This window comes from Solea senegalensis, linkage group LG8, assembly GCF_019176455.1.
Source record: "Solea senegalensis isolate Sse05_10M linkage group LG8, IFAPA_SoseM_1, whole genome shotgun sequence".
Classification (NCBI taxonomy): domain Eukaryota; kingdom Metazoa; phylum Chordata; class Actinopteri; order Pleuronectiformes; family Soleidae; genus Solea; species Solea senegalensis.
This window is the reverse complement of record NC_058028.1, coordinates 15,341,589-15,356,307: the sequence shown is the minus strand read 5'-3', so window position 1 is coordinate 15,356,307 and position 14,719 is coordinate 15,341,589. Positions and strand designations below refer to the sequence as shown.

Sequence of the window (14,719 nt, the reverse complement as noted above, 5' to 3'; positions counted from 1 at the left end):
TTTAAATTGCATTTTTATAATATTACATTATTCTGTGTGATATCTCTTAAAATAAAGAAGGGACATATTTTCTATTCTGCCTCATTTGCTTTTCTTGCTGTTAAAATCCAGCCATTGCTCTTTCAACTGTGTGTGTGGTGTTGTGGTGTTGTCCTGTGAGTGTGTGAGATGTGTGTGTGGAGTTGGTTCAAAACTTGTGTTGAGACACCTTTTTGTTTTTGCTTTTATATCCCCCTAGTGGCCATTTGAAAAGGGGCGTGGCTAGCAACAGTGAGCCTACTCTCACTTAACCTACTGTTACTTTTCTCCCAAATCTTAGTTCTAACTTACAAATTCAAAACCTACAGGCTGAATAAAGTGAGATTTAATGAAATTAAAGGCTGCCTGCTTTAATATCACTTATCCAACTATAGGCAAGGCAACACAAATCATAATGTAAAAAGCTGTACCTGTATATTTCCAGCACACAAAGCAGCAGACCAGAGACCCAAAGCAGTCAAGTCAGGAATGCACTACATGATTTATTTCCAGCATTTCATCTCTGTCTCTGCGTTCTCCGAGTTGTCCATCTGGTCACATCTGAGCATGCATTTCCTTCTGGTTGATGATAGAATTATTATTTTAAAAGACATTTCTAGTACATAGACAGTGTATGCATGGCTGTTAAATTGTTGCCTGGAAACTCATTTGAGTCTTCACATGAACACCTGACCCTCAGAGATCAGAAAACTGGTATTTTAAGACTGGGGAATGCACTGCTGAAGATCTGTCATGTGGCATCACAAGTATTAAAGGAGCGGTGATGAGTGTTTCCCCTCTATATTTTTTCTATCAAGATAGTTTAATCTTGGTAGTGGATCTGATCAGATTGATGTCGTCAAGCGTTGGCTCTTTTTTGCAAGTTTTGATGACGATGACCTGATGGTCTTTATGAGGTTACTGCGGGCGTCCTGCCCAGCCAGGAAGTAAAGGATGGGATCCACACAGCTGTTGGCACTGGCCAAAGGCCGGGTAACCTTGTAGGCAATACTGGAGGCCTCCAGCAGACTACAGCTAATCTGAAGAACATGTAAAAAAATGGACACAGTGAGCTTTTGAAGCTGTTTAAGCACATTTGGTGTACAAATAAAGGTGTTGGTCCTCACCTGTGCCGGATTGACCTGCCTCAGGTATCTGAAAGAGTAGTAAAGACTCCTGGTGAGGTGGAAGGGGAGGAAGCAGAGCATGAACATGGCCAACACGATGATGATCATCTTCACTGACTTCTGCTTGGATCGTTGAGCTGCCAGGCCTCCCCTCTCCCCCTCATCTCCCCCTTCAGACTCCCAGCTTGGCTCGAGAAGCTTCCGCATCATGAGGCCATAGCACACCATCACCACCATGAATGGCAGGGCAAACATGAGCACGGACACGACTGAGCTGTACACCAGGAAGTCGTCAAAGAGTTCTGGGCTGGTGGTGTCATAGCAGGTCCGCGAAGAGTCGCCGTGTTTGTTACTGAACCACAGAAGAAGATATTAGCAGAAGGAATTTTCACTCCACTTCAAGGTAGCCAAGAGATTTCTTAGAATTCTTCAGAAAAATCCGTTCTTTGCACAATTAGAGATACCTTTGTGGAGATCAAGTAAGTAAGAGCTTACAAATCACCTAGTCCTTGAGAAGTAGAGAACAGGAGCCTGGCAGAGTAAAACAACGGCCCACACGCCCACAGACACCAGCCGAGCCCGGCGAGCACTGACCCAGTACAGGGAGTGAACTGGATAGCAGATGCCAATGAAGCGATGCAGACTGATACAGGACAGGAACAGTATGGACCCTACCAGTGAGATTAATAGAAGTTATCATTAAAATTGTGTATCAATTAGATATCAGTCAAACTGTCTGTGTAAAACTGTACCATATAAGTTGGCATAAAACAGGAAACGTATAATCTTGCAGACTGGTTCCGTGAAGGGCCAGTCGTTCTCATCGGCATAGTAATAGACAAGGAAGGGCAGTGTGAAGACGTAGAGTGTGTCACACATTGTCAGGTTGAACATGTAGATCGTGGACGGCTTCCATTGCTTTGTGCAGAACACAATCACATACAGCGCTGTGGCGTTCAACGCCAGGCCGATCACAAAGACCAAGGCGTAGCTGACAGGAAGGAGAATGTATTTAAACTCCTCATTGAAACGACAATAGAAGGCACTGTAATTCATTTCAACAGTGCTGTTGTCAAAGGCGGTCATGGCGGCAGCGGGAACACCTGAGGTGAAGAGAAGGACAAGGATGGCGAAACAAAGTTACTGAAAAAGCAGATAAATGCATTTGTTTTAATTCCACTCCATTAGTTCCAGTCTAATCTGAAGCATTTGAACCTAAACACGATAAATTACCAAAAACAATGAGGAGGTCATCACCTGAGTGTGGAAACACAAGGAAAAGTAAAGAAAGTATCAACAGTTTCGATTACATTTAATGTGAGCACAGTCCAGACTAAGTTATGGTTGTGCTCAAGAAGAACTGCTTAGTCACATTTACACAATGCAGCTTTTCCAGCTTAACTCCAATGTTTTTCTTTATTGTGTATTTCAATTTTTTTGTTTTCTTTTTTCTTTTTCCACGGGGTGATTAAGTAAATGAGAGAGCTTAATATAACACTATGTGCTATATTAATTGAAATGCAATAGCTTATCCAAAACCTCTTTTCTAGCTGAATACATACATCAGTGTGTATGTATAAGCCTGCACATACAGCAAGATGTTTCATGTCCGTCAAATATGTACAATATGTACACATACAACTGTTATGGCAGCTTTGTCCTCACATAGAAAGACAACACTCGTTTGCATGTTCAAGTTCTTTAAAGAGAGGGGGAGCGTGACTGTGAGTCAGAGGATCAGGTTTTTACTCAAACCAGATCCTGTTTTGACACAAGAAAAAACAATGTAATGTAATGTCAGACAAGCTACGCCATCAAATCTTCACACTTCACGCACACAGACTTACTTGTTTCTCAATCTGCAGACGGGTCAGCCGTCACGTTCACTCTCCCCTTTCTCACAACCTACGTTCTCTTAATCCAAATCATTGCCTCACACTCGCTCTATGTTCCCTCCACCTTCTACCTTTTCCTTCAAAACAGCTGCAGGTTGGATTTAAAAGCTAACAGAGCTCAGGGAGTGAGGCACTTTCCACAATTCCAAAAATTCCACACATTCTCCACACTCGCAATATAGTATTTTATGTATATGATGATATACAGTATATGTCATGTATATGCTACTTACTCTTTACCACTAAAATAACTTTTTGTTTGTTCAGTAAATCTTCACTCTAAACATAAACGAATACACAAACAAACAAATAAATAAATACAAGCCCTTAGATTGAAATTACTCACCTGAATGATAACACCGCTCTGAGGCTGTGCTGTGTTGATCATCTCGTGCACTGCGTCTTAACTCTTATGTGTAGTGTAATGTTTGCATACCTTAATTTTTTTAAAAAAAACGAGTGGCGGACACCAGTAGGTGTGTCCCTGTTGGACAAGCTAAGGCCTGCACACTGTGACGCTGATGAGCCTGAGGCTGAAATTTTAACTGTAGTCAAGTGGGAAACAAGGCTCTTTACACCTTAAACTGTTCAAATACTGAACAAGCACACACCACTAGAAAATACGTCATTGTGCATTGTCCCTGCCTAATTGTTTTTCTTTAAACCGTTTTACTTTCATTTGCATTACAACCTTTCACACGGTGAACGGTAGAAAACCATAACAGCTCAACAATTAATAACTATTTATTTATTACTACTACCACCAAATGACTTGTGAAGTGCAATATATGCCGCATTTAGTACATTTGGTGTAAGCACATCACTGCAAACATTACTTACCTCTATGTGGCCCCAAGAAACACAGGTCCTAACCCAAACCCAAACCAAAATCATGAGAGAAAAGGTGGATCATAAGCACTCTGGTTGGTTCCTGAGCAAACACAACATGATCCAACAGTGACTGACGGCCATAATCTCCTGTGCCACTGGCCAACTGTTAGAGGTGTATCTGATGAAGTTTGGGTGTGTGCATGTGTTTGAATTTGTTATTTTAAAGTGTTATACTGACAGGAAAGGTGGAAGAGGGAGAGTAGCCTACTTAATGTCTTACCTGCTCCAGAATCCCAGTATTAATCATTACACAGTCCTTAACCTTAACCTTGGCTGCAGCACGTAGGGAGCATGAAGTAAAATATGAATGTCCTTCCAGCTTCCATCTATCTGTCTATCTTGGACACCCTCCATTACAATGTACTACTGTAATTGTTCACTCACACATCCATTTCCAAACCCATTGGCTATATGAAATTATACATATGGTGTTTTTGACGTACACAATTGTATTTTTGGCACAATAATACTGTAATATATTGTAATAAATAAGCGCCCATTTAGCGTGCAGTCAAATCTTAACTTGAGTAAAGGCGTGGTGTCTCGTGTGTGCTCATGTTCTCGTTTGTTATTGTTTCACATGTCTTATTTTTCTAGTGCTGCTCCATGATCGAATTTTCTTTAATCGACTGCGCTGTCTTGTTGCTATGCAGGTCTGTAGGACGCAACCTCCCGTCTCCCCCAGCAGACCGAAGCAGTGGAGCAGGGATCCTTCGTGTACATCCATGGTACTCATGGATAAGGTAGCGTCAATGTTTTTTTTGTTTTGTTTTTTTACAACAAAACTTGCGAATGATTCTTACAATTAACTTCGGAGCAGAATAAGAAATGTAAACATTAACAAAAGAAACAATAGTATGGGGTTAGTTTTCACAGCTAGGGTTTGTGCAAGTATTTAATGTGTCCAGGAAAGAAGTAGGGTTTCTGATTCATAGGAATGTGTTCTGAAAGGGAAAAAAATAAATGACCCTCCCTGCTGAACAATTGACTAACACAGACAAGGCCCTTATACACCCAGTTCTTTATAAACAAATATTTGTTTTTGCAGCATATATCCTGGTTATTTTAAATTGTAATTACAGTGCAACAGAAAGCCAAGTGACAAATGTTGGTATATAGTTCCATATTTATCAAATATCGATCATATTTGTGAGACCACTTGATGTTAAAGTGGGAAATAAGATTCTACCTTTATTGATTCTGCATGGGGAGACATTCAGATCAAGAAGCTATCACAGCAAATTTGTGGGTGGGATTTTCTTCTAGAGGATGACACTCTAATTTACTATAACTTAATTTTGCTGCGTTGCCGGTGTGATGGATTGGCCATGTTTGCTTCCCTTGTTGGCTGTTTTGCCTTCTCTTTCAGGTGGGTGGAGCTGTGGCTGATTGAGTGATGCAGTACAACTGCACACAGCTCAGGAGGCTATTTAAGCAGACCTGCCACAGATGCTCTCTCTCTTCCTCTGCCATGCCGACTGACAATAATTGTTCCTGTTTTGTTTAAGTATTTGATTACTTTAATTAAATTAAATTAAAATATGTTTAAATGATGTGCAGACTATGTGTGGTCTCCCTTTTTGTCATACCGGTGCAAGTCAAAGATAACTGCTCAACAGAGGCGATTCTAGACTCTGGGGGGGCCCCAGACAAAGACACTAGTGGGGCCCTTCAGCATCCCAACACCCTCATCACCTGGACATCCTAAAGGCCCTGGTATACTACATCAGGGGGGGTTATTAAAGGGGTTCTGATTTCACAGTGGTGAGCTGCAAATTAGTGGCCATTATGGTTGTTGTTTTGCAAAACACACCTGCCCCTTTTCTTTTGGGCGCCCCAAGAATTTGCCTGGCATGTCTGTCCTGTAAAGGCACAAATTGCATGGACTGTGATATAACTGTTCTCACTCACCACAAATCAGACTGTAAATTGATTTGAAAATTGGAAGTGTCAATCACATTCCTGTGTCTACACAGCCCTGTAAAAAAAGTCTGAGTTGAGTCACTTGAGCCTGATCTGAAGGTAGCCGATGTCTAGACGCTGCACCTGATTCGGGCATAGGTGCTGTACCACTCATCACCTCATGGTGGCGTCGTTGGGCTTCGCTGCGAAGGGGATCTCCGCTCACACAGCCCCCTCCTCATCCTCATCCCCCCCGCCTGTTTTTTTCTTCTTCTCCTCCGCCTGTCTGTTCCACAACACAGTACAGTACACACCAACACAAGTGTGCTCAGTCACTGCTCTCAGCTCCAGCCTCTGCTCTCTCCATAAACCAGCCATTTATCATCAATCATGGCCGCCGGAGTACAAATCTAACTCCCGTCTTCTTCCCTCCCTGTCGTCAGGAGGAGGGGAGGATTTTTTTGGGGGGATTATTTGTGTTTGTTTGAGGAAACAAAAAAACAAACAAACCCATAAAGTCTCCCACTGATTTTCTCTCCTGCTCGTGGAATTACAACACACATCTCGCTAAGGGAAAATACCATTCATGTCAAGCCTCCAAAATGCAGCCGCCGCCGAGGAAGGTGAGTGATTTGTGGAGCCCGTTATGTTGAAGCCGCTGCATGGGCTGACTGTGTGCACACACAATGACAGCGTAGTATACAGTGCAGTTACCTTAACGTGAGGATGTTGTGTGCGTTCGTAACTAAACACATACGAAGCGTTTGATGCTCCGGGATTCAGAAACATTACAACAGCGTGAAGACACTTGCTAGCCAACATTAGCAGCGGTTGCTAGCTGGGTTAGTTAGTAACCCGGTGACATGAATAACATGCAGCTGTCTATAGCAACGTCAAGGAGGTTAGCTCGAAAACGCTAGGTAACGACTAACACGACTGACTAAATATGATGCTGTGGTTGTCTGTTGAAATAAGCCACCCAGTAATGACTTTAAACGGGTGAAATGGATGTGTATACGTCAACGCACGGCAGTACAGCAAATTGAGTAATATAACCCAGTGTTTTGATTGTGGTGCAGAATGCGTGTTATTGTGCTGACAGGATAACAAAAGCCTGAGGTTTCTCCACGCTGTGATGCTTGCTGCTGTCTGAAGGAAAGACCTTCATTCTTTTAGTCTCTAGTATGGTCACATCAGAGGCTGAGCTGATACACACACGCACACACATGCTGGTTTTCCATTCTTTGTGTGCACACTCATAGACATAATGAATAGCCCCTTACCCTTAACCCTAACACAACTTAGTCTAACCCTAAACCTAAAACCAGGTCCTAATCCTCAAAAATCCCATTAAAGTTGTGTGGACCAGCCAATATTTCCTCACACAGATAGTTTTGCTTGACAATTCCTACACATACATATTGACATTCATTCTTTTGGACAGCCCAAGCAAAGCGTTACCCCTTACCTTAACCATTACCAGTTTAAACTTAACCTAACCACAATTAATTCACATCTTTGCCCGTAACTAGTTCCTCAGAAATGAGGTTCTGCCTCATTAGGCCCATGTTTTGGTCTCTATGAGGACTGCTGGTCCTGACAAGTTCAGTGTGTTTGTGAGAAAAGGTTCTACAGAGGTGACACATATGGACATATAGGAGCATGCACACACATGCACACAGAGAGACTGTCTCTGTGTGTGTGCAGATGCTGCTCCGTTGGTTGCTATGAGTGAGTGTGTGTTGTCCTGAAATAGATGCATGAGAGCCAATTACCCTGCTGTGAACCGCTGCACAGATTTCTCTTAATTACCACATATTCCCCCAGTGCCATTTATGCTCAGTTTTTTTTTTGTCACACCAGACTGTCCTTGAACATGTCATGTCATATCATATCTCCAAAACACACGTGTTGATACCATGATTGTCATGCACCACTGTTTAGTCAAATTCATTTTGTGGTATCCTGTTTGTCAGCTGTCAGTGTCTTTCCCATTTAGTTTGACTCTGATGTTTTACCCCCTGCCAATGTGGCTGACACACTGAGTGCACAGCACACAGCAAAACGCCCAGAGTCTATCAATACGTGACTGTTACAGCTTCCTAAAGGTCCAGTCCATGTGTAACTTTTAGAAGGTTTTATTGGCAGATGTTGAATATACAACTTCTAAATATGATTGTATCATCCATCCATCCATTTTCTACCACTCTACCCTCCACACAAGGGTCGCGGGGTGTGCTGTGCCAATCTCAGCTGACATAGGGCGATAGACGGTTCACCAGTCCATAGACACAAACATAATTGCTTAAATTGCTAATCATAATTTGGTTTTCATAGCTGTAGGATAAGCATTTTATATGTAGTTTAGGCAAGGGGCTTGTTTTACAGGAGCTGTCATATTTTGCAGCCATGTTTCTACAGTAGCCTAACTGTGGAATGTCCATTTTGTGTTGTGAAGAAGATTAGCTCCGCCCACAAAAATCTGATGCGTAATTTCATGCATGCAATGAGGAAGATGGAGGAGAGAGCAGAGAGTGGAGAGAATTGTGAAAGTGTATGCAAAGGCCACTATTATAACTGAAACGTAATTGTTTTTAAATCAAAATCTCCCTTTTGAAACAATGTAATTAGCAAAATCTGCAGTTGATTCTTTCAATTGTTTTTTGTTCTATGCGATTAAAAAATTTAATTTATATTTTAATTTCCTACAATACTAAGTGAGTTCCTCCAATGAAAATGACGTGACAGCCTTTTAGCAAATGAGTCGAAAATCGTAATTTGTGTTAATGCCAAAATGTGTGTCAAATTGCCATTTTAGATTAAATATTGTCCTGACCTGTACACATCATATTTTACAGACTGAAGAAAACACCTCTGTTTCTCCAAGATCTGCACAAATTACACAGTAATCATTTAAAATATGTTATTCAGATCTTCCCAAACATTCCCTCTCATGTCGCAATTGCAATTTCAGTCAAAATCATCGCAATTCGATATTTATTCAAAATCGTTCAGCCCTACTGGGCAATACATGGATAGGCAATATAAACATGACAGTATAACTCCATGATGACAAGATGCCATCTTTTGGATATTACCTTGTCATGACAGGGCATCATTGTATTTTATTGGCATTGAATCAACATAAGATAAAAACACTCTTCTTCAATTTACTTATTTATCACACTTTATCAAACATTAGAAAGCCAAAGAAATTCACCAGATATCACCTTTCTACAAGAAAGCACAGAGACTCCATTCCTTCAGTGTATGCAGCAGGCTGCAGAAGGCCCACTACCAGACTGGGGGTGGAGTTAAACCAGGGGAGCAGAACAAACTTAATAACCTTGTGAGGACGGCCAGCTCTGTGTGGTTGTCCAGGAGCTGGACAATTAAGAGGTGATGGTGGAGAGGAGGACAAGGGACACAATTACAAAGTCTTAGATGCCATTCCCACCCCATACATAGTCATTTTTATTTTGTATTTGCATCATGTTGAATGTAACCTCAGATTTTATATTGTATTTATTTATTATCTGTTACTTTTACTGTTCATTATTCCATCTGTTATTCTTCTGCTGCCCTAACTCAAGTCATTTCTTTCTTGGGGGATGTAACGAAGTGATACAGAAATGAGTAGTTTTATAGTAAATTGCTGTATTTACAATGCAAACCTATTCATAAGATCAGAATTTTTTTATTAAAATAGATCAGCCCTAATGTAAAGTCTTCTTTCTCCTTTATAATCTGCATCCGGAGAAACACGTAACGTAGCACTTGTACGGTATCCAGCAGCATGAAAGCTGAGCAATAAAAAGCTTTGTAACTCTTTATGATGAGCTTTATGATGTTACCTCTGTGTGGATACAGTATTAAAGAAGCCTCAGCTTAATTGAGGCTGTAATTAGTCGATCTGCTGTATTGGTATTACTGTGTATTGACATTATATATGGTGCAGTCTAACCATAAGATTAACCAACTGATCATGCTCATACTGTAATTTAGCAGTAATTTATGGTATTTTTCTGATGCGAGGCAGCACGAGAACTTGTTTTATGTTGTTCAGGAACACCTGATAATTCATCTCGATGCAGATTTCTTGTTCTCGTGTAATTTGTGCTCCTCATTAAAATGTGCATGTAACTGATTTAGAATACACAACAGACAGGTTTCTTGTTTTGTGTGCTATTAACCTACCAGCAGATTAGATATCACTATCCAGAGGGTAACATAATTCTAATATGCAGAATTTCTCTTCAATCTTCCTGCAATAAACTTATTCCCGTCACATTTCTCTCACTGTCATAATCTCCCTGCTACGACTGTCTTTTAATTCTCTTTTCTCCCCCTCCATCTGAATCTGATCACACTTAATATTCTTCCCTCTTCTCTCACTCACAAGCTCCTCACTCATTCTCACTTTGTCTCCCCGTCTCCTTCTCACCCCCCCCCACCCTTTTTCTCTTCCTCCTTCTCCACCTCTCTTGCTGTGTTTTCCTGTGACTGATGGAAGGTGAAATCATGTTAAGTTATTTTGCCCAGCTAATGTAATGAGCCACTCCCTCCTTATCTTCAGAGACATGGCACATGAAAGGAAGCAGCTTTGCGCTGTGTGTGTCTGTGTGTGCGTGGGCGCGCGTGTGTGTGTGTGTGCGCATGTTGTGTTGCTAATTGTTTTCTTTGAACAGAACAGAACAGTCATGAATTTACCCACTGTTTCTTTGCAGAATGGCTGATGGAATTCACCCAACAATAAACAATGACCTCAACAGTGACCCTGTGTGTGTTTGCAGGAGGTGTTTGTGTGTGTGTTTGTTGATGGTGAGCTCTTTGTTTCTACACAGTATGAATGAGTGCAGTCTATATCCTCCTGGTTTGATCGCCCACATTAATCAGTCTATGAAAGTGTTAAAATTGGCCTCACATATGTACTGGCTCAGCGTTTAATTGCAAAACCCTGAGGGATGTTGAGGAATTACTGATGGAATTGTGTGTATGTGTGTTACTGAAGCCGAGTACAGTCAGGTTGGAAGAAAGGTTGAAGTTAAATTGTTTCTGTGTAACTCGGGAGCTCCTTTTTTTTTATCACCATAAACGTCTTTGAGAGATGAATTGATTAAATCACTCGATTGTGAAAGAATTGTATTTATCTGACCAGCTTTACTATTTTGCACTCAGTGAAGTTAAGTGGTGTGATGGTAGTAGAATTGTCTCATGCTGATTTTCTTTGATTAGTAGTCCATTGTATCTACATAGAATTCTCAAGGCTTTCCGTGCCTCCGTTTTTCGTGTAATTTAAAATGTAATATCTTTGAGTTTTAAATAATTAGTTCGGTGGAGACAATTTTTTACAATCTACTGAGAGTCTATTAAGGAAAGTGAATTGTTAGTTGCAGTCTTGGTGGTTAAACATACTGCATTTGTTACATTGGTGTCTGATGATGTTTTTGTGACTTCATGCAACATTTTATCTAAGTGGGGTCGGTTGGTATGGCTATTGAGGAAAAATTAATTAGTATTTATGTGACCAGAGAGCAGAGAGGCTCCCATTGTTTCATGACGATGTGATATTTAAAAGGTGCAGATGATTTCTTGCAGTGTTTGGTTTTCTATAGGTGGATATGGAGCTCAGTAACATGTTTGCAGAGCAGATGCATGAATATGTGTCAATCCTTCACCTGATGTTTTTTTTTTTTTTTTATGATTCCTCCAGGTCAAAGTGACACAGGAGCTGAAAAACACGCACACAGAGCAGATGACGAGACTGCACTTAAAACACCAGACTGAATGTGACCTGCTGGAAGACATGAGGTACAAACGGCTCCTTTATCACTCACTGGTACACAGTCGAAATTGTTCAGCACTACTTATTGTGTGTCTGATATGATACTGATATCCACAACATGGATTTTTTTATCAGTCTGATTAGAACATTGTGTTAGTACATGGCCGTAAACAATACACTGATGCTGCCTCACACCACTGCCACTGGGAAAGTTTTGCCGCCACCACTCCGGCCTGCACCTATACGTACAAACTAGAGTTTAACAGGCTCAAAGATATAAATGTTAGTCAGGTTCTGGCTTGGGCTCGGTCAAGTACATTGGTTTCCTGTTTGGCGCTGCCTGTTTGGATTAGCATGCTGCGTGGCCAATCCAAGGAGCATCTACAGAGTGGAGCCATCAGCCATCTAACTGTGTTTCCATTTGTTCCAATAAATGGTTTAATTATGATGAGAGTGTTCCTGACTGACTCTCTTTTAAACGTAGTTGTTAATAAAACATTTGTGCTAATGCGTTTACCACCCAGCCATATCCAGCCATGTCTAAAACATAATGCAGCGTTTGCCTTTCGTCTGCAGCCCTCACTTACGTCCTTGCCACATGGCTGTGGTGGCAGACATCTCTCATTAAAGCATGTTTGCCTGTATTAACCAGAGGATTTACATCATAGGGTTTGCGGGTCATAGCAGATTTTTCTTTTCTCTTTTTGATCCAGTAATTTTGGCCGGTATCGGACCAATGCCAATACTAAGTATTGTAACAGCTCACAGGGCTATGGCCAAAATCACATCACTGAGACGCCATTTGATAATGATGATACAACTTGCTTGTCCCTTTCTTGAATATGCAAATGGGGCCAAGTCGTATAACATGTAAGTTGCATCTAACATCTTCATTAGGATTTGCTGTATGTTTTGTTGTGGCAAGAGCCTCAACCTTCCAACAAGGTTTATTTTGAGCACTCAACTGTTTTTTTTTGTGGCTGTCATCTATGGCTGCACCTAATGATTATTTTCATAATAGATGAATCTTATTATTATTCAGTTTTAATGATTGTCTTTGTTATACGGAGCAAAGAAATCAGAAAATATTCACATTTAAGAAGATGAAAAACTAAGAGCAAATGATGATTCATTAGGCAATCGATAAATAATCGATTATTTTTATACCTTTTGATGATGGTTCTTACATTGAATGGTAGTGTATGACACTGTTAAGGAATCTGGTCTGTAGCCTTCCTTTTAGGTACAAGCTCCTGGTTTTGTCCCGGCTGGTTTCTGTCCCTCTCGTGTTTTGAAATTCCAATGTTCTGTGTCATGTTCAATCTCCATCATGTTTGTTTGTGTTGCTTTCATGCCAGTGTCCTGCCTGCATCCGTGCCATGATTAAGAACGTGAAACACCATCCAAGTGGCTAAAAGAATGCCACGTGAAGCCATGAAACACACTAAAGAGCACAATGTAAAGTCTTTGGCAGTTTTCTATAATATATTGTGATGTCCCTCAGCCGTACTTGTACGGACACAATGCACTGCTCCGCTGCCAGATGATTTGAACTCTTGTCATCGTCGTCATCGTTGGTGGAAACAGCAGACACAAAGAGAGAGGGAGAGAATGAGAAAGAGATAGGGGTGGTATGGAGTAGAATTATTCAATTATCATTATTCATTTTTTTTGAGAAGGATAAAGGGTTGTAAAAATGACAAAGGAATCCCCCGCTGCCGTCTTCCTCCTCTACTACTATTTTGCTCCATTTTTCCTTTCTTTCCAGATGTCCAAATTTTAAACTGTACCTCCTTTCCACCATCTCCATCTATTTCATTCTCTGATCTTTTTCAAAATCTATTATCTATTCTCACTATCTTTTTATGCTCTTCAATTTCTCTGTTGACTAAACATTGATTATGTGTGACAGCAAACTCTCTGATATTCTCTGCTCTCACTTTTTTTTTTCCCCTCGCCATTTCTCCTCATTTTCATGCTTTCTCTGCTTCATCTCCAACAGAGACTTCTCTCTCTCTCTCTTTCTGTCGCTCTCACACACTAGGGCAGTTCCAGCTGTCTGAGGACAGATCGCATTGTTGCTGCTGGGTTTTGGAACGTGAACAAGGCCCTGGTTTCACTTGTGGGACAGGCAGAGAGCCAGTAAAACATATGTAACCACAACGTGTTAGTTCTTCAGTCAGAGTCGGATGGAGCTACACACCACAGTGTAAAGCTCTCCAAATTGAGTTTGTCATGCTCAGGGTTGGAAGATTGTCCCCGCAGGGTTTTCTCAGCATGATCCACTAACCTTTAATGTTTTCTAACAATTTCTGATGACTCATTTTCATAGTGGGAAAAAAAAAAGTCTGGAGCATTACGTTGGTGCAGTGACCAGGGAGACCGTCTTTTTTGTATTTGGAGGTCGGTGTCACACGGCTGTTGGTTATTGCGTGGTGTATGCAATGTGATTTCAGGAGAAAGACCAAGGATTAATTGCTTAGTCAGGGAGTGAAATAATAAATAAAGGAGGCTGCAGCTGCTTATAGATGGTGAGAAATAAATTTGCCTGCTTCTTTGTGTCACAGAATCACTCTGCCTGTATCAGTCTAGACTGACTGCATATGTTAACACTGCAGCCCAAACCTAATACACAGCCTGTATGAAACAGAGAAGGCAACTGAACTGGAACTCCTGGGAAGTGGAAATGCTGTTGCATTAATATCTCTGTATATACATTAATTTATATACATTATATGTCTTGCATTAGATCCATTGGCAGTATCTTTAGATATGGATCAGAAAATGAAACTGAATTGCATTATAAATCAGTATGGCTCTGTGTTTTACCCTGCTGCCCTGTGTTAGTGTGTTCATCTGAAAACCTAGGCTGGTCTATATTCCAGGCTGGCAGCTGTGGTGGGCGGGCCGCATGTAATCATTGGAGGGCCGCACGTGGCCTGTGGGCCGCCAGTTGGACCCACCTGCTCTAAATTGACTGTAGGTGTGGGAGTGGATGGTTTTTGTCTCTATGTGGCCCTGTCATGGATAGTGAATTTGTGCTCTGGGTAGAGGAGCAGTGGGCAGCACAATGGGGGATTGGGTGCCTTGGCCTTCGCCCA

At 41.2% G+C, this 14,719-nt stretch overlaps 2 protein-coding genes across 7 annotated transcripts in view; one reads left to right on the top strand and one right to left on the bottom strand.

Annotated features, from left to right (window-relative positions):
• Positions 1-496: 496 nt before the first annotated feature.
• On the bottom strand, positions 497-4,101 carry p2ry2.1 (purinergic receptor P2Y2, tandem duplicate 1). 2 transcript variants are annotated; one of them, XM_044031484.1, is made up of 5 exons: positions 3,881-4,101; positions 1,898-2,248; positions 1,648-1,816; positions 1,146-1,497; positions 497-1,058 (listed from the first exon to the last, which is right to left on the bottom strand). In XM_044031484.1, exons 2-5 carry the CDS (start codon positions 2,229-2,231, stop codon positions 864-866), a joined length of 1,050 nt encoding a protein of 349 aa, XP_043887419.1. In that variant the 5' UTR covers positions 2,232-2,248; positions 3,881-4,101; the 3' UTR covers positions 497-863. The 2 variants fall into 2 exon arrangements, with proteins under 2 accessions (XP_043887419.1, XP_043887420.1); XM_044031485.1 differs by lacking the exon at positions 3,881-4,101 and adding an exon at positions 3,387-3,854.
• Positions 4,102-6,145: 2,044 nt separating this feature from the next.
• LOC122773733 (F-BAR and double SH3 domains protein 2-like) overlaps positions 6,146-14,719 on the top strand; it is a 47,655-nt gene continuing 39,081 nt past the window's right edge. For all 5 annotated transcript variants that reach the window (XM_044032622.1, XM_044032621.1, XM_044032619.1 and 2 more), the window contains exons 1-2: positions 6,146-6,456; positions 11,547-11,644. In XM_044032622.1, the coding sequence (XP_043888557.1) occupies positions 6,436-6,456; positions 11,547-11,644 (119 nt within the window). In that variant the 5' untranslated portion in view covers positions 6,146-6,435. The remainder of the gene's footprint in view (positions 6,457-11,546; positions 11,645-14,719) is intronic.

Bases quoted from the DNA above. Each gene is read 5' to 3' on its own strand.
- p2ry2.1 (XM_044031484.1), bottom strand. From the start codon at position 2,231: ATGACCGCCTTTGACAACAGCACTGTTGAAATGAATTACAGTGCCTTC. The intron at 1,817-1,897 runs GTACAGTTTTAC...TCTCACTGGTAG, and splicing joins GTTTTATGCCAACTTATATG to GGTCCATACTGTTCCTGTCC. The intron at 1,059-1,145 runs GTGAGGACCAAC...CATGTTCTTCAG, and splicing joins GGCAGGTCAATCCGGCACAG to ATTAGCTGTAGTCTGCTGGA.